This window comes from Cylas formicarius, unplaced genomic scaffold (assembly GCF_029955315.1).
Source record: "Cylas formicarius isolate icCylForm1 unplaced genomic scaffold, icCylForm1.1 PGA_scaffold_1__22_contigs__length_36826433, whole genome shotgun sequence".
In the NCBI taxonomy this organism is placed as follows: Eukaryota; Metazoa; Arthropoda; class Insecta; order Coleoptera; family Brentidae; genus Cylas; species Cylas formicarius.
Window position 1 is genome coordinate 34,275,093 of NW_026844264.1, and position 25,542 is coordinate 34,300,634.

The 25,542-nt window shown below is 37.6% G+C and overlaps 2 protein-coding genes across 8 annotated transcripts; one reads left to right on the forward strand and one right to left on the reverse strand.

Moving 5' to 3' along the window:
* LOC132696082 (S phase cyclin A-associated protein in the endoplasmic reticulum) lies at positions 1-25,542 on the reverse strand. Of its 7 annotated transcripts, XM_060660662.1 has the most exons (9): positions 19,385-19,610; positions 10,298-10,375; positions 8,499-8,683; positions 8,237-8,422; positions 7,573-7,719; positions 7,334-7,474; positions 4,759-4,911; positions 4,515-4,655; positions 1-1,859 (listed from the first exon to the last, which is right to left on the reverse strand). In XM_060660662.1, exons 1-9 carry the CDS (start codon positions 19,458-19,460, stop codon positions 1,782-1,784), a joined length of 1,185 nt encoding a protein of 394 aa, XP_060516645.1. In that variant the 5' UTR covers positions 19,461-19,610; the 3' UTR covers positions 1-1,781. The 7 variants fall into 7 exon arrangements, with proteins under 7 accessions (XP_060516645.1, XP_060516646.1, XP_060516647.1 ...); XM_060660663.1 differs by lacking the exons at positions 10,298-10,375; positions 19,385-19,610 and adding an exon at positions 25,364-25,542; XM_060660664.1 differs by lacking the exon at positions 7,334-7,474.
* LOC132696083 (uncharacterized) lies at positions 19,855-23,225 on the forward strand. The gene is made up of 6 exons (XM_060660670.1): positions 19,855-19,999; positions 20,054-20,113; positions 20,165-20,342; positions 20,398-20,844; positions 22,696-23,075; positions 23,125-23,225. Coding segments are annotated over exons 1-6 (1,152 nt in total). The 5' UTR covers positions 19,855-19,997; the 3' UTR covers positions 23,210-23,225.

The window sequence follows — 25,542 nt, forward strand, 5'->3', positions numbered from 1 at the left end:
TTTACATTTTATTAAGCAATATTATGATAAAGGAAAACGAATTTGATTACAACTAGGCAAATATTAAAAACAGCACGAAACGACACGGAAAAACGCGGAATTCAAACAGCCGTAGTATTACGTACCTATTACTTTCCGGTTTCTCGAATATACAGGGTGTATCAAAACACATGCGACAAAAGTATGATTGGGACATTTTTTAAAAAAGTTACTGGTGCTTTGACCATTGGTGTTTATCTTCTTCTTTTTTTCTTACATTGGATAGGTGAGCAAAGACTAATCGCCCAAACTTTTGTTGCGTAAAAATATCAATTAGAATGTGTTTTGAGCCACCCCGCAGAAAAAATCGCGAAAGCGTGAGACGGGGATCATTCGAAAGCAGTTTTCTTGGTTTGAAAAAGGGGCCCTCGAAACACTCCCCGTTTAACAATTATTTTTAACACACACTCACACTTAAAGGCAGCTGCAGCGTTTTAATTTTGATCAACGTTAAAGTAGAATTTTTACAAAAATAACACACACTTAGGATTAATATCTCATGTGGTGCAGACATTTTTTGAATTTATTAAAAAACCTCCGCTGAACGGGATGGTCCAATTTAAGATGGAGAAACTATGGCAGCGTATTCGGCAGATGAAAGATTTTCAATAAAAAGATTTCTCAACTACGTTGCATTAAGGCAAGTGCTGCTGTCACGATTCCAGAACGAATCTTAGGTAATGGTCGAATGATCCTGGTTATAATGGCCACTGGGAGGAAAATACAAGCTCTTTTCAATGGCCGAATGATCGCCGCGTTGAGGCCAAGATCAGTAAATTAACAAAAATATCCTTCGCCTTAATTGCAAAAAAAGTTCTTACATTACGTCCCTAAACACTTCCGTTATGGATATACAGGGAGTCTCCGTATTCTTAAAAAAGCTCTTCAAGAGTTTGCCTTCAAGTTGAGTGGTCACTTGAAAACACATTTATAGCAGATTTTTTTGCTAGGTGCACTTAATTGGATTATTACTTTTTTTATTATCCAAAATAAGCTTACCTAGGATATAAAATTGCATGAAAAAAAAAAAGGAAAAATGATTTTTCCTTCTCTGCATCTTTCAAAACCAAGATATAAGTTTATATGAACTTTTTTTGCGTATTTCTACCTGCCGAATAAGGCGCCAAAGTTTCACCACTATAATTCGTGCCACCCTGTATATGATAAATTTTTCTTGAGCGAATCACGGCAAGCGTTATGCTGCTCCGAAAGCGGCCCGCACAAAGACACACCGACCACCCCTCTAGCTAATAATACTATATAATGGAGTATAACCTATCTAAAGTTATCACCGTTATCGGACGCGGATATAATGCACCCAACGAATTACAAAATACGTTCCCTCGCAATTTCCCAAAATATACCTAGCTAAGAAGTGCCCAACTAATTTCAAAATAATAATATATGGTGGTCATTTTTACACAAGCGAATTCACACCGAGCTGGTCCACCAACATGTTTTAACGTCATACGGAAATCGACAAAAGTGGTTGGGATGGACGCGGAAATCAACAAACCAAAACGGATCCAAAATAAACGTTTAGTGAGTAAATTCAAATTAAAAATATTACAAACGGCAGAGAAAATAAAATAAATAGTTAAAACGGAAAAATCACATCTCTCGCGGTCCAAAAAGAAGCGGGTACCAACAACTCGACTACTGATAAATCCCCCGCGCGTTGTAGACATCCGGGGGACGGGGGGGGGGGGGCGAAAGCGGATAAATACATACAACTTTTTAGCTTAGCCGTACGACGGGTACTCCTCTTCCTGGGCCGCCATTTTAGCTTTGTTCAGGCGTACCGTTTCGGCGTGCTTCTCCTGCATCAAAATAGCAACGGGTCAACGCCGTAAACTCGAAAACATCAAAATCGTCGACATTTGCGCAGTATGCGTTTTGGTTAGAAAGAAGTTTTGAAACACCAAGTTATTTTGCTGATTGTGGGCCGTTACAAGTTAAGAAGAATGAAAATATGACTAAATTTTAAGGGGATAAGAGTCGAATACAAAAACCGGAAACGGGAAAACAGTTTTCCAGGTCGCGTTTCACGAGTTCAAATTATATTTCGAAGTCCGGGAGGATTTTAGAAGCGCTGGAACGCGTAAAAACCCCCACCTGCTGCTTTTGAGCCCTGTATCAATAATTCTTGATAGGTTTTATACTGGAGATATATATCGGATCAGATAATGTGCGTTTTCCATTTGCATGCTGTAAATGCACTGCAAGGCAGAAATAAAAGTGTGAGAAACAAATTGAGAAGGACAGAAGGACCTCGCAATGAATGGAAATTGTTGACGTTACGCCAATCATCGAGATTCGTAAATGGTAAAACTCTCAAACACTGGAGTGTGAAGTAAATTCAGAACATTAAAATAAGTCCTTCTTGTCATACGTCTAACAGGCAGAATCACCCTGTATAATACAATGAAATATGTTTTGAAAAAGCGTCAAAGAGCAAAGGAAAGGCGAAAAGTTCTAACAATTTCAAGTGGCCATCCTTCCCAAATATTTTACGTTTTATAATTTTTAATAAGGAACCAAATATTTTTGAGTTTTGCAAAGTTTAAAAAAAATCGCATTCTCGAACGAGAAGATACAGAAGATTTGGCTGGACAAACGTTTATTCTTGACGTTTTTTAAAAATGTACAGGGTGCAAAAACTGAAAAATCGGTTCCTTTTTCAATGAAAATCGACTACAACTAGAAGTTGTACAGGATGTTGAAGATAATTAAATTTGTTTCCGACGACTTCAGATTGGCCAGTGAAACAAAACTGGGAGTAATCAAAACTCCAAGTATTTATTAAAAAATTTTGAAAATTTTCTTTGGGTTATTTTTGCGAAAGATCCATTACTATAACTTTTATTTCGACCATATACAGGGGTTTTCAATTATAGATAAGACCCTTCAAAAATTATTCTTTTCCAGTGTAAAATACTTGCCGAAAATCCAAATTCGTAAAAAATATGGCGAAATGGTAGTGCACCGTTTCAGAAAAAAATTTTTTTTTCTCGCAAACCATTTGCTCTATCGGATCAGAAAACGTGGAAGGTCCAGGACTGCAAGCCCCACTTGAAATATTTTTTAAATAATATACAGGGTGTGTGACTAATTTATTGCTCGTAAAAGAAAAACAGCAAAACGGATAATATGGTTTAGACAGGATTGTAAACTGTGTCCAGAGTTACAATTTTCTATTTCCATCATCATGAAACGAGTATGTTACGAAGGGGTCCAAGAGAAAAATAGCTTTTTAAAAATGGCCGAAAAAAAAACTGACCGTTTCTTAAAAATGTAAAAATAAAAAAAAAATCACAAAATTAAAAAATAAATTAAACCGTATAAAATGCAGGATGTTTTCTAATTGAATGACGATAATTAAGGTGCGAGTTTTGGGTTCATTTCAAACTTGTAACTTCTCAACTTTTGATATACAGGGTGGTCAAGTTTTCAAAAATAAAACATTGTATTTTAATATCAAGTATCAAGAGGCATTATTTATTGTACCACACTTTTAAAAAAATACACCAGTGGCGGGGATACGGAATTTCGGCAGACATTGATGGAACGCCACAGATTTCTCTTGAAACAAAAATTATTCTTATAAACTCCACTCATTTCTAAAAAAAAAAAATAATTTCTTGATTTTTTTCAATCAAATGTAGGGTGTTCGCTTAAAAAAAATAAAAACCTCTTCTCCGCACGGCCGCAGCATACAGAGAATTACCATTATTATTTCATTAAAACACTTAATAAATAAAAAAAAAAAATAAATGCGAATCGTTTATTATTTATCTTGTTAAAACTGTAAAAGTAAAAAGGACAATCTTCTAATATTTTTTGACAAAAAAGTTCTTGTTTAACCAGTGCACCGGCGACCAAATTAACCAAAATATTATTTGCTCATAGGCGGTGAGTGGTTTCCTTAAAAAAAAAAAAAAACAACGACATTTGCGTTCATTTATGAGCACATTCGGTCTCTTAATTTTTTGGTAACTCCCTCGCGCGGGTTTCACTTAAAAATAAAAACTGATTAATATCTAACGTCTAAATATTATATTTTTGAATATTTTACCATCCTGTATATGTATTCATATGAAGTTTTCTTTTTCAAATGGACCCCCTTATTATTTACATTCAACGAGAAGACACCCTGTATATTCGTTAATTTTGAACACTCTATACCATCTAATTCAAATCTCTAGGCCGAGGACCCCTGCTCCGAGGCAATACATTTAACAGCAATTTTTATCTGATCAAATACGCGCAGAAACGGCCGGACCTACGGGGCTTTAGGGCGACTTTAAATCGGTGACACCCGGCCTCGACCACAGACCACAGAATCCAATAATTTACCATTTCTCGTTTGATTCGCTTGGTTGTGGTTGGTCCGTTGTTAGCGCGTGACGTTATCGGTGTCGGAGACAGAATCTCAGATACCGGCGACGAAAAACAAAAAAAAAAAGTATACGCACGTGTTTTTTGATGTTCTCCAGTTTCTTCTGGATCTCCTGTTCGCGTTTCTGTTCCGCCGCGGTCAGCTTGGTCTCGATTTTCGACACCGTCTCAGTCTTACGATTCTCTAGTTTTTGCTTTACCTCGACCAGCTGCTCGTTCTGGATAGGAGATGAAAACGTGCCCGTGATGAGTGATTATGGAGGAAAAAGTGATTAAAAGTTTCGAAATGAATTTTTCGAAAAAAAAAAAAAAAACCATTACGTGTTTCTTGACGTTTTCGATTTTCCGTTGCATCTCTTTCTCGCGCAGCTGTTCCGCAACGCACAACTTGTTCTCGATCAGGTTGGTCACTTCGGTTCTGCGTCCCTCGATCGTCGACTCGACCGACTTTTGCACCTCCAGCGGTTTCGTATTCTGATGGAACGCAACAAAAAAAAAGAAAAAAAAACGGGAAATGAGAAGCGTGAGAGAAACTGGAAAGGGTGATGGATGCGATGAACCCGTCTACAGACCTCTCAATCGTGAGATGGCGCCACATCCACTTTTTCGAAAAATAAATTTTTACAGGTCTGCGACAACGAGGACGACTCACCTTAGGCGCGATGACGCGACGACGCAGGCTTAAATAACTCGATATATACGGAGTGGCTCATTTTCATCCGCGAAATTTGACCATCGCAAAAAAGAACTTTTTTTTTATTTCGATATTCGAAACGAAACACGGCGTATACTTCGAGCAGCGGCAAAGACTACCTACACGGGGTGTTATTAAAATGACGTCATCTATTTTAATAAGAAAATTTAGCCTCCCCATCATAATGTCGAATCGAATAAGGAGAATACCGTTTTTTCGTAACCTTGCCCTGCCAATGTTGCTAAATTATCAGAAAATGTTTGCAAAAAATATATCTGGTATTTAAATTTTGAATGCCATATAATTATAAACATTCTTTCTCTATATCCGATATTTCAATTCGCATTGTCTTTTACTAGAGACTCACGTCAACTTATTTTCAGAAGTTCTGACTTGTTTTGCAAAAATTCTAACTTGTTTTCAAAAAATTCTTGCTATTCAGGAATTCTGACTTATTTATCAAAAATTATAACTAGTTTTTAAGAAATTCTTACTTGTTTGTCAGAAATTCTACCTCATTTTTCAAAAATTCTGACAATTCGATTCGAAATCAGAAATTCGCCAGTTAGAAATTTTGACTTGCTTTATAGAAGTTCTATCGCAATTCTGAAATTGATTTGTTTTTAATAATTTCTTGTTTTTTAGAAATTCTGCCTTACTTTTTAGAAATTCTACCTTAACTTATAAGTTCTGAAATGATGATTTATTTTCCAGAAATTATAACTTATTTTTCAAAAATTCTGAATTATTTTTTCAGAAATTCTGACAATTTGATTCCCATTGTCGTTTGCGAGAGACTTGTGCCAGAAATTCTGTTTTCTTAACTTATGAATTCAAAAATTATGACATTTCTCGGGAAATATAATTTGTTTTTCTGACCTATTTTTTAACAATCCGAAAATTCTGACTTGTTTTTCAGAAATTCTGACTATGAAATTACGGTCCGCCTCATAAATTCTGCCTTATTATTCATTAATTCTGATTTGCCTCCAAGTTATTCCTCAAAAATTTAACTTATTAAACTAAAACCGATTTCAATAAATTTTTTACTTGTTTTTCATAAATTCTGACTTAACTTACAAATTCCGACTATACTCAGAAATTCTGCCTTATTGTTCAAAAATTCTGACAAGTTCTGACTTGCTTTCAAGAAACGAGTTATTTTTTAGAAATTCTGCATAATTTTTCAAAAATAATAATGCTGTTCTCACTGCTTTTTAGAAGAGACTTGTATCAGAAATCCTGAATTGTTTTTAGAAACTTATTTTTTGGAAATTAACTTATAAATTCAAAAATTATGACTGACCTTTCAAAAATTCTGCCTTATTTTTCGGAAATTGTGACATTCCGATTCCCATTGTTCTTTGTGAGATACTTGTGTAAAAAATTCTGACTTGTTTTCAAAAATTCTATGTTTACTTATAAATTCAAAAATTATTGCTGTTTTTAAAAAATTCTGACTTCTTTTCAGAAATTCTGTCTCATTGTATAAAAATTTTAAGTTAATAAATTCTGATTTGCTTCCAAGACATTTTAAGTCATTCGTCAAAAATTTACTTCATTAAAGTAAAACCCTATGTTTCAATACATTTTTTACATGTTTCTCATAAATTCTGAACCTAACTTACAAATTCCAACTACACTCAGAAATTCTGAAATATTTTTCAGAAATTCTACTTCAGCTTACAAATTCTGAAACGATGACTTATTTTTCAGAAATTGTGACTTGTTTTTCTGACCTATTTTTCAACAATTCTGAATTCTTTTCAGCAAATTCTGACTTCAAAATTTTAAAACTAGAACCAATAATTTTTTTCTTGTTTTTCATAAACTCTTACTAGCTTAGAAATTTCGACTATACTCAGAAATTCGGCCTTATTTTTCAGAAAATTACACCTTAACTTACAAATTCTGAAATGACGACTTGTTTTTCACAAATTTTGACTTAGACTCTTCTTAAAATTCAACCCTATTGTTTAAAAGTTCATAAATTCTGACTTGTTTTCAAGAAACACTGTGTTATTCCTCAAAATTCTATGTAGGTTTTATTTTTGTGGTTGCCTTTCAGCTGAGAAAAATGATACGAAACTGTCCAGCAATAGATAATATACGACGTCATTTCAGAAACCCCCCAGCACATAGAGGGAACGGCACCAAGCGTCGAAAAAAAATTTTGGCGAAGCGAAAGGACGAACTACTCACTTTCTTCTTGAGCCGTTCGAGCTGGTCCTGCTCGAGTTGCTCCTTACGCGTCCTCGCCTGCTCGAGCTTATCCTGAATGGCGGCGTCGAGCTGTCCCAACTTCCGATTATTCGAGTCGCGCACTTTGCGCACCTGATCCTCCTTCAACGAAGCAAAATGACGCACATGCAGAGCTCAAATAAACGTACGACAGCGAAGGCAAACTAAAACGGATGCCGCGATGATTCGGAGGTACTTACGTGCTCCTTAAGACGCTCGAGCATCTTCTTGATGTTGCCGTCGCGTTGAATCGACGCCGTCTTCAGTTTGTCCTCGATAGCGACCCGCACCTCGTCCGTTTGCTGTTCCAGCGACAGCCTCGTTTTTTCCACGTTCTCGATATGGTCCTTCGGGAAAAAAAATACCACATTTCGTTATAAGCAACATCAGAACTAAAACAACACTTTAAGCAAGAGTACGACAGTTACTAACCCAAAGAACCAAACATACATGAAGCTCGTTAAAAAAGCTAAAAGACCAAATGCATGAGAACATTTAAAGACCCGATAAGATGTAAGCAAACGATGAGAGCTGCCTAATGAGGGAACAAATATGTAAACACTGAGACCAAAGAATCTAAGGAAAAACACTATACGAGTGAGACTATAGAGAACAAAGTGGAATCCAAGATGGGACAAAATGGGTTAGAATACGAAAATTCTGGAACAAGCACGTAGAGGCGAGGCTTTACTAACGACAGCCTGCAATATACAGAGAGAGAGAGAGACAGATAGAGGGGGAGGAGAGGGAGAGAGAGGCAGAGCGCTATTATTTTCAGCTGTTAAGAATTTCTTTTTCCCTTATTTATCGACATAACTGCAAAAGAAAATAAATACAGTCGAAGTTCGACGTTTTTTTCGTTACCTTTAGTTTCGTCTTCAAGTCAGTGATGTACGCTTCCCTCTTCTCGGTGACGATGCCCATTTTCTGCTCGAGGGCGTCGCGGGTGGCGCTGATAAACTGACTCGTCTGCTCGTCCTTCTTGCGGCTCGCCTCCTCGATCTTTTGCATTTTCGCCGACAGCGCCGCCATTTTGCTAGTCTCCAATTGCTGGAAAACGTGGTCGCCGTCGGTTACGCCCAGAGATCAAGCAATCAAAAACAAAATAGATGAGAGAGAGACGGACCTGTCTGCGTTCTTCCGCCGCTCTCAGCTTGTCTTCGATATCGCGCGCCGAGACGCCGCCGCCGCTTTTCGGCGTCAGCTGCTGCTCGATCTTTTTCGGGGGCGCCGCCTTGACCTCGGGCTCGCTGAGGATGACCTCGTAGCGAACCCCGCCTCGCGTCTTCTCCTGGCATCGAACCTCGGTCGCTGAGGAAAAGGAGAGTTAATTATGGCGGCACACGACGCCCAACGACGGACATATAAACCGCAGGACGCGAAGAGAAACCGTCGTTACACACCGAGGTTATTCCGTAAGCATTTCTCTAGACTTCTCGGCTATCAGTTCGTAGAGCAAAAATCTTCAAACTTACGTACACTTTTTTTTCAATCTTTCTAAACTGACCCTGCAGGTGGGTGTCAAAATATAAATAAATCGCCCCCATACAGTTAAATTAACTTTAAGTTAGGATTTAATAACAATTTTTGCTCTAAGCACAATTGAAGGACGAGAGTCAATAATTTTTCTGTTTTTTTCCTTACAACTACGATTTAGTTTTTTCTCGTTTTCTCGGGGGATTTCCGCAGTGGCGGACCAACACTCACCGTTGCAACTCCCGCGCAGCACCACGCACTTTTCGGGTCCTGTTTTTTCGGGTAGGATTACTGGTCCACCCACAAAAACACCAAATTACTCGGATTTTTATTAACGCGCGACGCGGCAAAGTCGCCGAAACGTTTTACGCCATTTTGACAGAACGAGCAAGCAATTTCAGCAACAACTTAAAAAAAAAAACGTGCACAAACTGCTGTAACAAGCCCGCAACGTAGACGCTAGGCCGACAAAAGCAACCTAAAAGATTGAGAAAAGGATGGGTGTCATAGTTCAAGCTAACACGAAATGTTACGAGGGTCGTTCTATAAGTTGTTAGAAACAGGAAAGCAGGATGAAACGTTACTGTCGATCTTCGAGAGAAAGATACTGGGAAAAATTTACGGGACTGTCCAAGAGAATAACATCTGGAGATGTAGATATAACTCTGCACATCACGAAACAAACACATAATAACAACAATAAAAATTTCTAGGCAAAAAGGAACTTTGAGGCCATACCAACAGGCAGAGGAATAACAGGGCTAAGATGGAGAAACATAGGGTTTGAAGATGGCGATTGTCGATGGTCCCTAGAGTGCCAAAACTGCCCTCTAGAATTAAGAAAATTATTATTCTCAACATATCCAAAGCTTTTCGCTACCAAAACTCAACATTGGAAGTTTTAAAAATAGTTAAAAAGTATTCTAACAATCTTGCACTAATCTACCTACATTGCTTAATTGAGTGGATAGGAAATAAAACGAAAGTAAGAGAGATATTTAGAGAGGATGTGGTAACAACATCGTACGAAAAGTTGACAGATAGAACAAAAGTGTAAAAAACCTTGGGAAAATAAAAGAAATAGAGAAGAATCTCAAATGACATGGGCGACTGATCCAAAAAACAGACTTGGCGCTAAATTTATTCGTCATCGTTTGACGATCAAAATTTTTCACATCATGGTAGAATTGGTTCCTAGTCATTCGATGGATAAAGGTTTACGTCTAACATACGTACGTATAGATTGTATAGATTGAAGGCGATGTTCAATTTTTTTTTTAATTACAAAAAATAGAGACTTATTCAACGACCCTCGTAAAACAGCATTCAGCGGTTGGTCTCATCCTTTTTGGCCTTCCCTTGTACATACCGCTACAAACGGAACATTCGTGCGATCAACTGCGAGTGATGCGATACAAACTAAGTGTTCCATAACGGCGCAATACTTACTGAGGAACTGAACCCTTTTCGGCTGGTTGGTTCTGGGTTTCGTTTTCACTTTCGTGATCGGTACGTTCCTTCTGTGCACTGCGGAATATATTACGTAAACGCCGTGGCAGCGCATTTTTTTTTATGCCCGTCCAAATTCCAATTTATCCAATTTACATTGCGGACGCGGGGGGGGGGGGGGGGAGAATTAGGGGGAATTAGACAGCTTATTTAAGAAATCGAACGAAGCCTTACGCGACAAAAATTTTATTGTAAAAGTTACGCTCCAATTGCCAACTTCGGACCCGTGATTTTTATCATTTACTTAAACGAACTCCGATCTATTCTTGTAAAGGATCACACAAGAAGCAAGAGTAGAAAACTCAAAAACTTCGATCCTCGGTAGGAAAAACAACAAGATAAGTCATGATTCTTTACATCTAACACCTTGCTTTTAATATGCCCGTTAACTTGGCGTTAAAGTTAAAGGTGAGCCATCCAAATAAGCGCACGTGACGTGATTATTCTTCATATGTAACCATCATTACCTATAAGCACACCCTATAAGCATCCGGGCCCCACATCGGGGGCGGCACCCCCTAGAAGGATCGTGCCCCCCGCGCGGGGCGATTTTAAGTTTTTGGGGTTATGTTGTTGCAGGACCCCCTTGTTTATCTACTACCAAGGACGTAACGTTATTCAACTTGTCCGAGAAGAAGGGTCACTATACCTACTGCGGTTTTCACGAATTTTTTTTATAATATACTAACTACATCGAAATTTATACTGTTCAAGAATAAGATTACAAAGCAGAACCCAAACAACAAAAAGAAATGATAGTCCAAAAAGGAATATAACTCGAAGCTTTAAGGTAATCGCGTTATTTAAAAATCGATAATTGTTATGTGATGTGCCTGTGATTTTTGTTATCTTAAAATACATTACTTTTTGGTGGAGTATTTCCAAGCAAAATGTTTTAGATACGAAGATAGGCACTAAAAGAAATGATAGTAACCACGAACTTAATAATTGCGTTTTAAATTTATTTGCGACACTATACATATTGATGCACGCGCACATTAATATTTCAAATTTACTATTTGTTATACGACTATGACAACTTTAATGTCGCATGCCAATGATTCTATAGTTACCATAGCAACCATTATATTTAGGAAATACGCTTGTCCCCTCAAACCCGCCGAAACTTGGCGCTCGTCAGTCAAATATTAACGAAGACACGACGTTCCGTGTTCGACAACGCGACGCCGGTGACGTCAGTCCGATAAGAGGCGCGCGTGAATCATCGGCGTCGTCGTCGTCGCGGCGCCGATCGTCGAGACGCGGCGGTCAGTCGAGTCGGCGTTCGTTCAACCCGCTTCTTATATAGGGTAAATTAAAAACAGGAAACACCTCCATTACAAGAAGTAAGGTTGCTGATGAAAAAAAGGCAAAAATTAATAACCACAAAAAGTAGAAGTAAAAAAAAATTATTAAGTTTTTTATTATTTTTTGTGGCATTTAACTATCAAATCGATTTATTTTTAATTAAATTTACCCAAATTTTATTATATATATATATATATATATATATATATATATATATATATATATATATATATATATATATATTCTCACGTATTGATTCACGGATGGAAAAATGTGATGACACTATATTCCGGGATATCATCCGTTCGCTCGTTGAACTCCGACTGGAATCCTGCATCCGACTGGAATCCTGCAAATCTTGCATCCGACTGGAATCCTGCAGACGTTTCGCCAAAATCTCACTTGGCATCTTCAATGCTCGCGCTCCGAAAACACTTCGAACACTGGGAGGTTATCGGCGGTGCGTGCGGTATTTATACTCTGCGCCGGAGATGGTAACGGTGCTGCTTGTGCGTGGGGGGAGGTGGCTCCGCCCCCTGAATTGTCGCGTTGTTAATTTCGCCCGATCGTAGTTGCGATGTCCCCGTTGGCTGCTGCGCATCGCTCTGCTGTTTGATTATCGTTCTCCACGTGTTGGATAAATGCAGAGCGTCGTCTCTCGTATTGAGGTGTCCGGACTTTTCTATTTCGATGGCCTCTCGTATAATCCTAGTCCTAAAATCAGGAATATTAGCTATTTGTTTGCAAGTGCCGAAATCAATTTTATGGCCTGTTTGATGTTGGTGCTGAAACAAAGCAGATGTTGTTTGTTTGTTTCTTATGGCTAAACGATGTTCCTCGAGCCTGGCTGAAATCCTTCTGTTGGTCTGTCCCACATACGTCAGGCTGCACGATCCACATGCTACACTGTATACTCCTTGGTTTTCCAGAGTAATTTTTTGTTTTGGGTTTCTTAGTATTGCTCCGATGGTATGATCAGGTTTGTATGCCGTTGATATGTCGTGTGTCCGTAATATTCGGCCGATTTTGTCAGTAACCCCCTTGATGTATGGCAGGACAGCGATCGATCTTCGTTGGGTCTCGTCCTGCACTCTCTGCTGCGGCTGTTGTTGTTTACTGATTGCCTTGCTGATGGTGCGCCTTTGGTATCCGTTTTGTTGAAGACAGGTACTAATTTTCTTCAGTTCTTTATCTCTGTTCCTCTCGTTTGTGAGCCTGAAGGACCGAGCAATTAATGTATTTGCCACTGCCTGTATCTGTGATGGATGGTGATGAGATTTAGCGTTCAGATATCTATTAGTGTGTGTTGGTTTTCTATAGACAGTGTGTTCCAAGTGTCCATCTTCGGTCCTTGTGATGTGCACATCTAAAAAGGGCAGACTGTTATCCTCTTCAAGTTCTATTGTAAATTGAATCCTTGGGTGAATGGAATTCAGATGATCTAGGAATTTCAAAAGCTCCTCCTTGCCAAAAGGCCATACAACAAATACGTCATCAACGTATCTTGTCCATAGTTTTGGCTTCAGATTTGCCTTCACTATTGCTTTCTTTTCGAAGTAAATCATGAAGAGGTTGGCAATCACAGGTGAGAGAGATGATCCCATTGCTGCTCCATCTATTTGTCTGTAAATTTTCCCGTTGTGCATAAAGTAAGCGTTTTTCAGGCAATGCCTTGACAGATCCATTATGTATGGCGGAAGATCTTCGTTTTCTTCTATAAGCAAGAGTGCCTCTTCTACTGGAATATTCGGGTAGAGGGATTTGACATCGAAACTTGCCATAATGTCGTCCTTGTCCATCCTGAGAGAACCTAAAATCTGAGTGAAATGTTCTGAGTTTTTAACATAGGAATCTGCCTTTTCCACTATAGGCTGAAGTGCACTGGCCAGATGTTTTTCCAGCTTGCATAATGGTGAGTTAAAGGCGCTTACGATTGGACGCAGGGGAACCCCGTCCTTATGGATCTTTGGCAGCCCGTAGAATTTTGGGCAACGACTCGATTTTTCCCTCGGAATAAGTTTCTTCTTTGTATCCTCGTTTATTGATGAATCGAGAATTTTGAACTTAGTTGTTTTTTCCAAATATGTCGTGGGATCTCTGGTGACTAGTTTGTATATTGGGTCGTTCAAAATATCCTCCAATTTTGCATTATAATCCGACGTGTTCATGACGACAGTGGCATTTCCTTTGTTCCTAATAATGCCAGCAGACAAAGGAAATGCCACTGTCGTCATGAACACGTCGGATTATAATGCAAAATTGGAGGATATTTTGAACGACCCAATATACAAACTAGTCACCAGAGATCCCACGACATATTTGGAAAAAACAACTAAGTTCAAAATTCTCGATTCATCAATAAACGAGGATACAAAGAAGAAACTTATTCCGAGGGAAAAATCGAGTCGTTGCCCAAAATTCTACGGGCTGCCAAAGATCCATAAGGACGGGGTTCCCCTGCGTCCAATCGTAAGCGCCTTTAACTCACCATTATGCAAGCTGGAAAAACATCTGGCCAGTGCACTTCAGCCTATAGTGGAAAAGGCAGATTCCTATGTTAAAAACTCAGAACATTTCACTCAGATTTTAGGTTCTCTCAGGATGGACAAGGACGACATTATGGCAAGTTTCGATGTCAAATCCCTCTACCCGAATATTCCAGTAGAAGAGGCACTCTTGCTTATAGAAGAAAAACGAAGATCTTCCGCCATACATAATGGATCTGTCAAGGCATTGCCTGAAAAACGCTTACTTTATGCACAACGGGAAAATTTACAGACAAATAGATGGAGCAGCAATGGGATCATCTCTCTCACCTGTGATTGCCAACCTCTTCATGATTTACTTCGAAAAGAAAGCAATAGTGAAGGCAAATCTGAAGCCAAAACTATGGACAAGATACGTTGATGACGTATTTGTTGTATGGCCTTTTGGCAAGGAGGAGCTTTTGAAATTCCTAGATCATCTGAATTCCATTCACCCAAGGATTCAATTTACAATAGAACTTGAAGAGGATAACAGTCTGCCCTTTTTAGATGTGCACATCACAAGGACCGAAGATGGACACTTGGAACACACTGTCTATAGAAAACCAACACACACTAATAGATATCTGAACGCTAAATCTCATCACCATCCATCACAGATACAGGCAGTGGCAAATACATTAATTGCTCGGTCCTTCAGGCTCACAAACGAGAGGAACAGAGATAAAGAACTGAAGAAAATTAGTACCTGTCTTCAACAAAACGGATACCAAAGGCGCACCATCAGCAAGGCAATCAGTAAACAACAACAGCCGCAGCAGAGAGTGCAGGACGAGACCCAACGAAGATCGATCGCTGTCCTGCCATACATCAAGGGGGTTACTGACAAAATCGGCCGAATATTACGGACACACGACATATCAACGGCATACAAACCTGATCATACCATCGGAGCAATACTAAGAAACCCAAAACAAAAAATTACTCTGGAAAACCAAGGAGTATACAGTGTAGCATGTGGATCGTGCAGCCTGACGTATGTGGGACAGACCAACAGAAGGATTTCAGCCAGGCTCGAGGAACATCGTTTAGCCATAAGAAACAAACAAACAACATCTGCTTTGTTTCAGCACCAACATCAAACAGGCCATAAAATTGATTTCGGCACTTGCAAACAAATAGCTAATATTCCTGATTTTAGGACTAGGATTATACGAGAGGCCATCGAAATAGAAAAGTCCGGACACCTCAATACGAGAGACGACGCTCTGCATTTATCCAACACGTGGAGAACGATAATCAAACAGCAGAGCGATGCGCAGCAGCCAACGGGGACATCGCAACTACGATCGGGCGAAATTAACAACGCGACAATTCAGGGGGCGGAGCCACCTCCCCCCACGCACAAGCAGCACCGTTACCATCTCCGGCGCAGAGTATAAATACCGCACGCACCGCCGATAACCTCCCAGTGTTCGAAGTGTTTTCGGAGCGCGAGCATTGAAGATGCCAAGTGAGATTTTGGCGAAACGTCTGCAGGATTCCAGTCGGATGCAAGATTTGCAGGATTCCAGTCGGATGCAGGATTCCAGTCGGAGTTCAACGAGCGAACGGATGATATCCCGGAATATAGTGTCATCATATATATATATATATATATATATATATATATATATATATATATATATATATATATATATATATATATATATATATATATATATATATATATATATATATATATATATATATATATATATATATATATATATATATATATATATATATATATAATATTTTAAAGTGTAACGGGCTACTGGTAACCTGTTGCAAATATTTTATAATTAATATAATTATAATTATTTATTAAAAAGTGTTACAGATTAGTAACGATTTTTATTTATTTTTAAGGCTAAATCTATAGAATTATCCAAAAAATAACACTTTCAATAAATGAATTTTTCTTGGACCGTCGCGTGTATATTTTCTCCAATTTCTCTTGGGTATTCGGTCTCTCGAAGACAATTAATGTGATTCTTCTAAATATTTATTAACGTTTCGATCGTAATTTCGATCTTGTTCAAAATATTCTTATTTTGTATAGGTGACATATATAACAATTAATGACATTTAACGTTGTGTTAATATATTAAAAATAAAAATAATTTGTCAGCGAATATTTTATACGGATTGGAATGGCATGCAAAACAGGTACGGATGTTTTTTATTTTTTATTACATTGGATAATTTAATTTTGTTAGTTTAAAATTGAACGATATATTTTGTTAAGGTTTTTAGAATCGGTTTTGAATTAATTGAATTTTCGTTTTTTTGGATTTCTATACTTTCATAAAGTTCTCTTTTTTTGGTGTTAGGTTCTGTTAGTAGGACTTTAACTTTTTGAAAATTAAATGTGTGTTTGGTGTTTTCGCAATGGGTATGAAGAACTGTTTTCATTGATTCTATTTTTTAAATATTGGTCTATATATACACTGTCGCCAATAGAGCATGGAATTTCATATACTATATTGCTTCTTTTTTCAACAGGAATTTTTGCTTTGAGTTTAGTGAAGCGATATGTCTTTTGTAAATTATAACTTTTGTGTCCTATTTGTATTTTATGTTCCTTGAAAATGGTTTGGAGTTTTTCTGATAATCCAGGTATATATGGTAGCGATATATATTTTCTTTGAGGATTTTGATGTTGATTTATATACATATAAATAATATCAACTGCATTAAATAAAAAAATTAATAAAAAATTCGCGGTATTTTTAAAATTATTTCGGACTGGTCCATTGACACAAAAAAATATCGATTTAAACTGTTTTTTTTTTAATATTTGCTCTAAAATAATTCGAGTTTCATTAGTTTTTCAGCTTCAGTTGCTATTTAGCATTTAATCGACGTTCGATCGGTAGTTTTAAAATTCGTTATTTTGTTAATTGAGTTAAATATTTACTAATACTTAAAAACAAAAGCAAAAAACTGAAGCTATTGTGATTTATGGTGAATCCAATCGCAATTTACATGAAACCGAATTTTTGACGAAAGATATCTGGAAAAAAGAAATAGAAATGTAATAAAACATTTGTAAGCATTCATTTGACTGTCTTGCAAAAACTGACAAATCAAATGTTACGTCTAAAATTTTAGTAATTAAAATTTCATTGAAGCTATGTTTTGTTCGGAGAAATGAAAAAAATTCTTATTTTTTCGAAAACTGGAGGTATGTATTATTTGAAGTAATTATAAAGTATTGGGGCATTTAAAATTTCAATGTTGGTGCTACTTTTTCGAAGAACCGGCAACATCGCAGCATTATGTTATTGCTATACCGTTCGCCGTAACCTTCTAAAGACCATTTCATAATACGACCAAAAATCATTTAACTAAGTGACTACAGGAGCGATAGTGACGATTTTTTAAGTGAATGGTACTTTATTATTACTATATTTATTATTTTGTATATTGATAATGATACCATAGAAGAAATTTAATGAAATAGAACGTAATAAATTGTTACCCTGCATTGGACTGAGGTGGCTTTTACTTGATGAAAATCCATTTAACACAAATTAAATTACAAAATCTAAACATTTTTTTGTTCTAATTTAATTTGTTTTACTCTGCACTAATTTTTTTATGTACATGTTTCAAGAATTGCTCGGCGAAAAAGATTGAAAACATATTTATATTCCTAGGACGGTCCTTGAATGGTTACGGGTAAGCGTTTGCTCGGCTGGGCGTTCTATAATGGGATGCGGTTTTGGAGTAATAAACAGTAGGCAAAGTTAATCGGGGGGTCGGTTGTGAAAGCACTATATTTTTGGTCGAAGTATACCTATTTAATACTACCCATTGTTATCGCTCGTTAAAAAATACATAAATTAATTAATAATTGACAATTGAAATTTGGCGGAACGTGAAAAACAATTTAGAACGTACAAAAATTTACGCGTAACATTAGATTTGACCGTCGCCCTTGTTAAATTTAAAACAAAATAAAAAAGAAAGGCTCGGCGCTCTAGCGAAAGTAGGCCGCGCCCGGTACGAAGATCTAGTAGGCGGCAAACGTCAACGAATGTCACTCTGTGTGAGCGTTTACGAATAGAAAGAAAACCGCAAGCGATCCAAATCACGCCTACCTTCTTCTTCAATCTCTAACGGTTCGTATATTTTTGTGGCCCATACACGAGCAGTTTTTACTGACCGATATTATTGACTACATTAACGATTTTACACCAACTTTTTACAAAATATACCTGATATATGTCAAGTCAATTTTTGTCGTTACGGCTGGTTTCGCCTATCTCTTTGATCTATTCGATTGAACGTGATAAATTGGAATTTGGAATTCGGCAGTACCATCTCCGCAGTCTGAAATACCGGGCGATTTTTCCCAAGCGGAAAAAGGGCAATAAAATTTTCTTTTTGTTTCGTTTTTAATTTTTTTTTTCGGTCAGCCGTAATCACCTTCAAAATTTAAAAATTATGCGAACCACTGTGCACTTTATTCGAAAAGGACGGAATGCTTTCACGTTTTCGAGCACATGGTTTTATAATTTAAAAAAAAAACAGGGCTGAATGTAGCGGAATATTTATTATTAGCTATTAGAGGGTTCAGTCTATTCCATATACTTATATGTAGATGAATTTGAACTGTCAAACTACTTAGTTACACTTCAAACCTTTTTTTAAGTGGGAAAGTGTATTGTCGGTTAATTTAATCAATACCAAATCAAATAAATTAAAAAAAAATATATGACTTGTAGTCTGCTGTTTGGCAAAATTGGTTAAGGCGGAATCAAAAATCAAAATGGCCATTCATTTGTTTATTATTTAAACATGCTAATGGAAGTGCTCAAAACTCAAAATTTTACAAATATGTTATGATTTCACAGACTTTACGGAATAATCATTCCAAATATAACCTTGTGAAATCCAATATTCTCAGATATTTGGACTTTATTCTTTAATTTATTATATACATATTGCCCCGTGTTTCTCCATATTGGCGAAAAAAAAATGACCTCCTGGATCGATTTTTTGTAATAAAATCAAAATCGATCGATTCGGAGATCTGCGGCACAACTCGGAATGACAAAATTTTGAAGGTGACGTCACGTAGAAGCGTTACCCACGGCCAACCTAATAAAATATTTTCAAGAACCGTCCACGCATTTTTCAATTGAAAATTGCCCGGTATCTCATATCGCAGGCGGCATCTTACCGGCTGCGGGCACCGGGGCCCGGCACGTGTGACAGAAGCACTGCAGCACCGACTCCCTAACAAGACCGATCAACATGTTTGCAGATTCGTTTTTCGCTTTTAACACACGATCAAAGCACACGCACCGAACTGTTATACGTTGTCGAAGGAATCACCCGCGATTTGTCATCGATTTCGGCGTCGCGACGGCCCGTCGAAGGCGGAATGGACGAGGGGCGAAACTTCAAAGCGCGCCGCCGCAGATTATTGATTTCCCCATGGCGCCGTCGCCCCAACCGACTCGTTGCGTCATACGTCTTTTTCATCAAGTCGGCCGTTTTCTAGATTTAATTCTCCGTTTCCGCTGTTTCTCTTCGCCATTTTCGATTGATCAGTAAAACAGTTTGACCATTTTACTAACAATCCTTTGTTCCCGTATTAAATTAATTTAACCGTCATTCGCGAGGATTGATTTTCTCACGGACAGGAGGCGCTCGCAAACCAACCAATCATATCGCTCCAACAAAAGGCTAACGACAGACCACAACAACGAACGTTCAACTATCGACGACGAGTGTGGTTATGTTGCGACAACGTAAACAGCAGATTGGAAAATATCCGCAAACGACTTAAAATGTGGGTAATCGCCATAGCGGGAGTACATTCCCGGATTATATCCGTCTGTTTTAGGATATCGATCGATCTCGATTCGGACGACGAGCCCGCGTTCGACATCAGCAATTTACCGGTGTAAGTTTGCATCTTCCTTTTCGCCCTAACTTGAAGCGTTGCTATCGTTAGCGATATCGTGCCGGTGCCGTCATCCAAACCGCCGAACGTGGGCGTATTTGACGCGGCGATTCGAAAACTCCAGGCGAAAAACAAAATAACGTGTTCATTAGCCATGACCGAAACCAAAATCCGGCAGCCCGAGGGCCGCCACTCGATGGATCTCGCGAGCACGGCGACTATCTTTTCGGTAGGTCCAGCCCCCCATTTGGGTACCAACAAACCCTTGCTATAATCCCTTTTAGGTTGTATCTCTCAAGGAGAACTGGTCGTTGCCGGTGGGCCTGTACTTTTTCGACAATCCCACGCTAAAAGACTACGCGGACGGCGTCGCCGAGTGTCTCGCCGCGCTGCGCGACGCCGACGTCGCCATCGTTTCGCTTAACACGAGCGGCGACGCCCCGTTCGCCGGCCTAAGCTTGGCGCAGCAGTTGGGGGCGCCAGTCGCTGTCACGGACGGTGACATCATAATCCTGTCACCGACGTTCCCGAACCCGAGGGACGCGAGTCCCGTTTTTATAGTTTGCGACCTCGAGAGGTCCGCCGCCGCCCTGGAAAGGCACTGGGAAACAAGCACCACATTCCTAGACAGGGCCGGCAACCAAATCGACTACTCTTTCATACTTAAAGTGTGGGAGCTGAACGAAAGCAACCTGCTCGACAATTTCGAATGGACCGTCATCAAAAAAAGGGTAAGTGCCGCGAACGCGACCGTTACGTCCGAGAGGGGCCGAAAGTGAGGTTAGATCTAGAAATAACGCGGACATTTGGTTTTAACGGCATACAGTGTGTCCACAGGAATAAGGATCAATTAATTAATATACAGGGTAGTTTTGAGCTGATTTGATAAAAGTGTTGGGGGTACCTTTATTGCAAAAGACACAGAAAAACGAAATGATGAAATGGATGATGTTGAAGTATTTTTTTCTAATGTAATTAGAGTGCGACGCCACTGGCATTAAGACTTTCATAATAATTGCTTAAAAGAAAAAAAGTCCTCAAGAGAAAACTTGGAAATCATTTTTGAGGTTTTGAAATGGCCACCAGAGGGCGTAGATACGATTTTAAATTTTAAAATCAGTTATTTCAAATATTGATCATACCTAGACTAAATACTGAGACAATTTCAAATCTTTTTTGTTAGATGCTCTTTACTCTATCTCTAACAACATTTCGGGAAATAAATTTCGATAACTTAATTATGCGATGATTGCGATTTATTACCTCGCCACCAGATGGTGCTTTGTGACAATGATATTTTATTTACGTCGTCAGATACTCAAACAAGAGCCCAACAAAATTCTGTGAAAACCGCAATAATCTTTACATGAACACAAAATTTTGGTTTGTTATTAAAATAAAGGTCAGTTGTTCATCTTAGTTTTTTTTACAATACCATGAAAATTGTTAGTGCATTGTGATTTCCTGATCTGTTTTTAAATATTGTTTGTTGTCACTTTATTTTTAAATAAAAAATTCAGGTTGTCATTCATTCATAGACTAAGTAAGTGTATTATTTATTTAGGTTTTAAGTAGTAAGTAGAAAACCATAAAATTAGGCTGGTGCTTTGATAGAAATGTTTTTTCACAACTGACAGTGATAGTTACAGATTTGGCATAACTATAAGAGCGCTAAACAAAACTTAAACTGCATGGTCATAACAATATCGCATTGAAATTAGTTTTTATTTTTAAGTAAAAAATCTGCTCATAAATGAATACAACTGACTCATAAATGACTGGCGGACGGTCTATGAACAAATATATTGGTTAATTAGGTGGTTAAATCGAGAACCATATATCTATATATATCTAGTTTTGGTTAGTGTCCTTCAGAGAAATAAAATATTAGAAGACTGATCTTTTTACTTTTACAGTTTTAATGAAATGACATAAAATCCTAACAACAAGATAAAAATAAATAAATCATCGGAGATTGTATGAATAATTATTATTTTAGAGGAAATCAGTGGCGTACCTTCAATGTCTACCCAAAAAAATAAATACGGGAAATTCCATACGCCCGCCACCGGTCTATTTTGAAAAAAGTGTGGTACACTAAATAATGTGTGGACATGTGTGTCAAATTTTATTAAAATGATATTACATATATTTAAATAAATATCCCAAAATAAGAATTATGTCCATTATTTTTTTAAAAAAGCAAAACTCAACCCTTTTTTCTGGATGCCTTGTATCCTGCTTTTTTGAGAGTAATACCTCTCCTTTATTGAACTTCAATTCTCAGAACATTAATTAAGGTTTTATTGTCATGTTTCAGTATATATAGTAGTATATATGTAATTTCGTGAAAATCTGAACTTTTAGTTCTTATTTATTTTTTTTTAATACATAACTTAAAAACTTAACATAAAAAGATGCATATATTTTCCATACAGCTTACTATTTTTTGTTTTTGATGTGTCGTAAATAGTATCACAGTGGTCTGTGAAAAAAAAAAAAAAAAAAAAAAAACTACCAGACACTTTTGCTTTTTAATATCAAAATGCAATTGATGTTTGCATGTTTTTGCGGTATTCCAGCTGTGCTACGAGGACGAAAACATCTCAAAAACGATGTACGCGGCGCTGACGTACCTCAAAGAGCTACCGCATCCCGATTTCCGGGGTTGCGACGCCACTTTGACGTTTATAAAAACGTTGGACCGGATCCGGGACATCGCGCGGTTCGAAACCGGCCGCGTGGACGTGAACGAATGGGGCCCCGTCGTGTCGGACCTCGTCGGGTACCTCGCGGGTCTGAAATCGGCGGACGGGGCCCCAAGGTTCCGCGCGCTCGCTTTCAACTTGATCGCGTCGCTCACGTCGCTGCGGGAGATTTACAGGGAACGCGAAGACCTGAGGGCGGCGACGCCGCGGCGGTTCTGCCTGAACCGCCCCCGCGAAACCTTGAAAAAGTTGCGGTAAGTGGAAACGACGGTGGAAGCGATTTTCGTTTGATTTTTCCCGCAGCGCGATGGAGGAAAACGGCCGCGGTTTGCCCACCGGATTCGAGGTTTACGCGGAGGTTACCAAGTTTATCGACGCTTTCGAATAAATGCTTTTTTGCAAAACGTGTTTTTCTTTTTTTAATAATCCCAATCACGAATCGTCGAAAAACTGCCGTTGCTCCTATTTGGAATCTTGGTTATTATTTACCAAAATGTGCATTTTTTTTTTAATTCCATTCACGAATTGTCCAAAAACTACCGTTGTTCTTACTCGACACGTTTAAGTTATCTCTTGATGTGGATAAAACGATCATCTTAACCATACCAATAGACTTGACTTTAACGCCATAGAAATGAATGGATTTCAAAAAATCATTTACGGTGGGACAATCATGTTTCACATTTTTACGAGACACTTATTGTGATTCAAAATAGTATTTTTGATGCGGTTTTTAAAAAACTAGAACATATTTAACGATAGAACGCTTTATACAATAGTGTGCGAAAGTAATCTTATTTATTATTTTCGAAGTATAATATACGGGGTGTTCCATTTGATTTTTTCACAAAAATTAATATTTTTCACTTTGACTAACCGTGTATAAACGATTCGAGCTAACTTCAAGACAAGTATAGGATAAATGACTTTACCATTTTATAAGACGCACCGGGTCAGTCGTTTATGTACAGGGTGCTCCATTTAAGACGCCCCTAAACCTTACCTCAATAAGTACGACACCGAGTGAAAAAGTTAAATATGAAAAGTATTTGAAAATCCGGAAGTCTAACGAATTTATTGCCAAATGTAATATAGTAATGGTAAAAATAAGTTTAATCAAAGATATTTAAACCATTTAGCCTCACAATTTTACAATTGCCTTCCCGTGCAATTAAGGACTATAAAAATAAAAATAGTTTTAAAAAGAAGTTGAAGACTATAAAACAGTTCCTTGTTTTTCTGTAGAAAAAAAAAGTTCCTTCGTAATTTTACGTAAATGCAGTAGATCTCTTTAAAAAATCTGGACAAAATTATATACTTTGTCTTTACTCTTTATGTGTGGATTACTTTAAGATAGCTTTCTCTTTTGGAATGTCAAACGCCTAACCTCAAATTTTACCCAACTTGTTTTGTTGCTTTCCGTATAGTGTATAAAACAGTAAAAACGTTTTTTTACTCTCTAGTTTTGAGCGGGTTTTTTTAAATGTAACCGAAGTAAAGTACTATTGTCAAAGGTGATACAACAAACGCCAATATTTGAAAATTTGATTTCATTTTTCACCCAGTCAGATGTATTTGTTTCTACGTTATTACGATCACGGGTAAATAACAATATTCTCTTCCTTTCATCTTAACAATAATAGCCATCAAATAAGACCGTAACCAACCAACGTTGCTAATGCCATTGCAAATTGGTTTTGGAACAAAAGAAGAATCCGACAAAGCGTATGGAACGTAACCTACCATAGTTAACGTACGTCTTCATCGAACTGCATTATAAATATAAAAATAAGGAAAAAGAATATCCATTTTACTGTAGCTCGACTTTCAGCCAACAAAACTGGATGGAGGGAAAATGAAAATTCGCTTTTTCAAAATATCACACCAGGCAGCTAAGAACTAATGTTCAGCAGCAAAAAGCAGGTATTGCAAGAGTATTTTAGTCAGAAGATACCTATACAAAAAAAAACTAATTGAAGTTGTAAGGACCAGAGACACCTTAAAACACAAGGCAGCGATCAAATTGATAGTACGGCCCTGTTAAAATTAAACAAGTTATCCAAAGTGATGGAAAGTACTTAGTACACTTTATCAAACTCAAGCGGTAACCAAAGTACAATTGGGCAGCTATTCCTTTCATCATCACATACACACATGCTGCATTAGCTTCAAAAATTCCTTTTCAAGCTGTTTTGGATGAAGTTAGAGATAGAATTTTAGATTTAGACAGCGCATTTTAACAAAAAAGATCTCTATAGCATACAACATTAGGGCATCAAAATGATGACTTTAGTTTATATTTTTTTTATATTTATTTATTATATATATATATATATTTTTTTATATTTATAAAGTGACGATTTTGTTTTAATCATCGCGAATAGTGGTCACTTAGCTACATTCAAAAAGTTTATCTGGTTAGTTACAATTTAAATAATCATTTCTTTTTTGGCAACTCACAATATATGAAAAAAGACTGACGCAGGTCTGTCCCGAGTCAGGCCCTAGACATAAGAGTTCCAAATATCAAAAAAGTACTCACGTTTTGGAGAAACGGGCATCTGTGCAACAGTCTCCGCCATCTTACACTTTCGAAATGTCTACTACGCTTTTCAAACGCCGATCCAGCTATACCAGCAAAAAGTACGCGATTTTTGCGCTACGTAAAAAAACCCTGGTACTTTAAAACGCGCCCGTCTCGAGAAATTCGGACAATCAAAT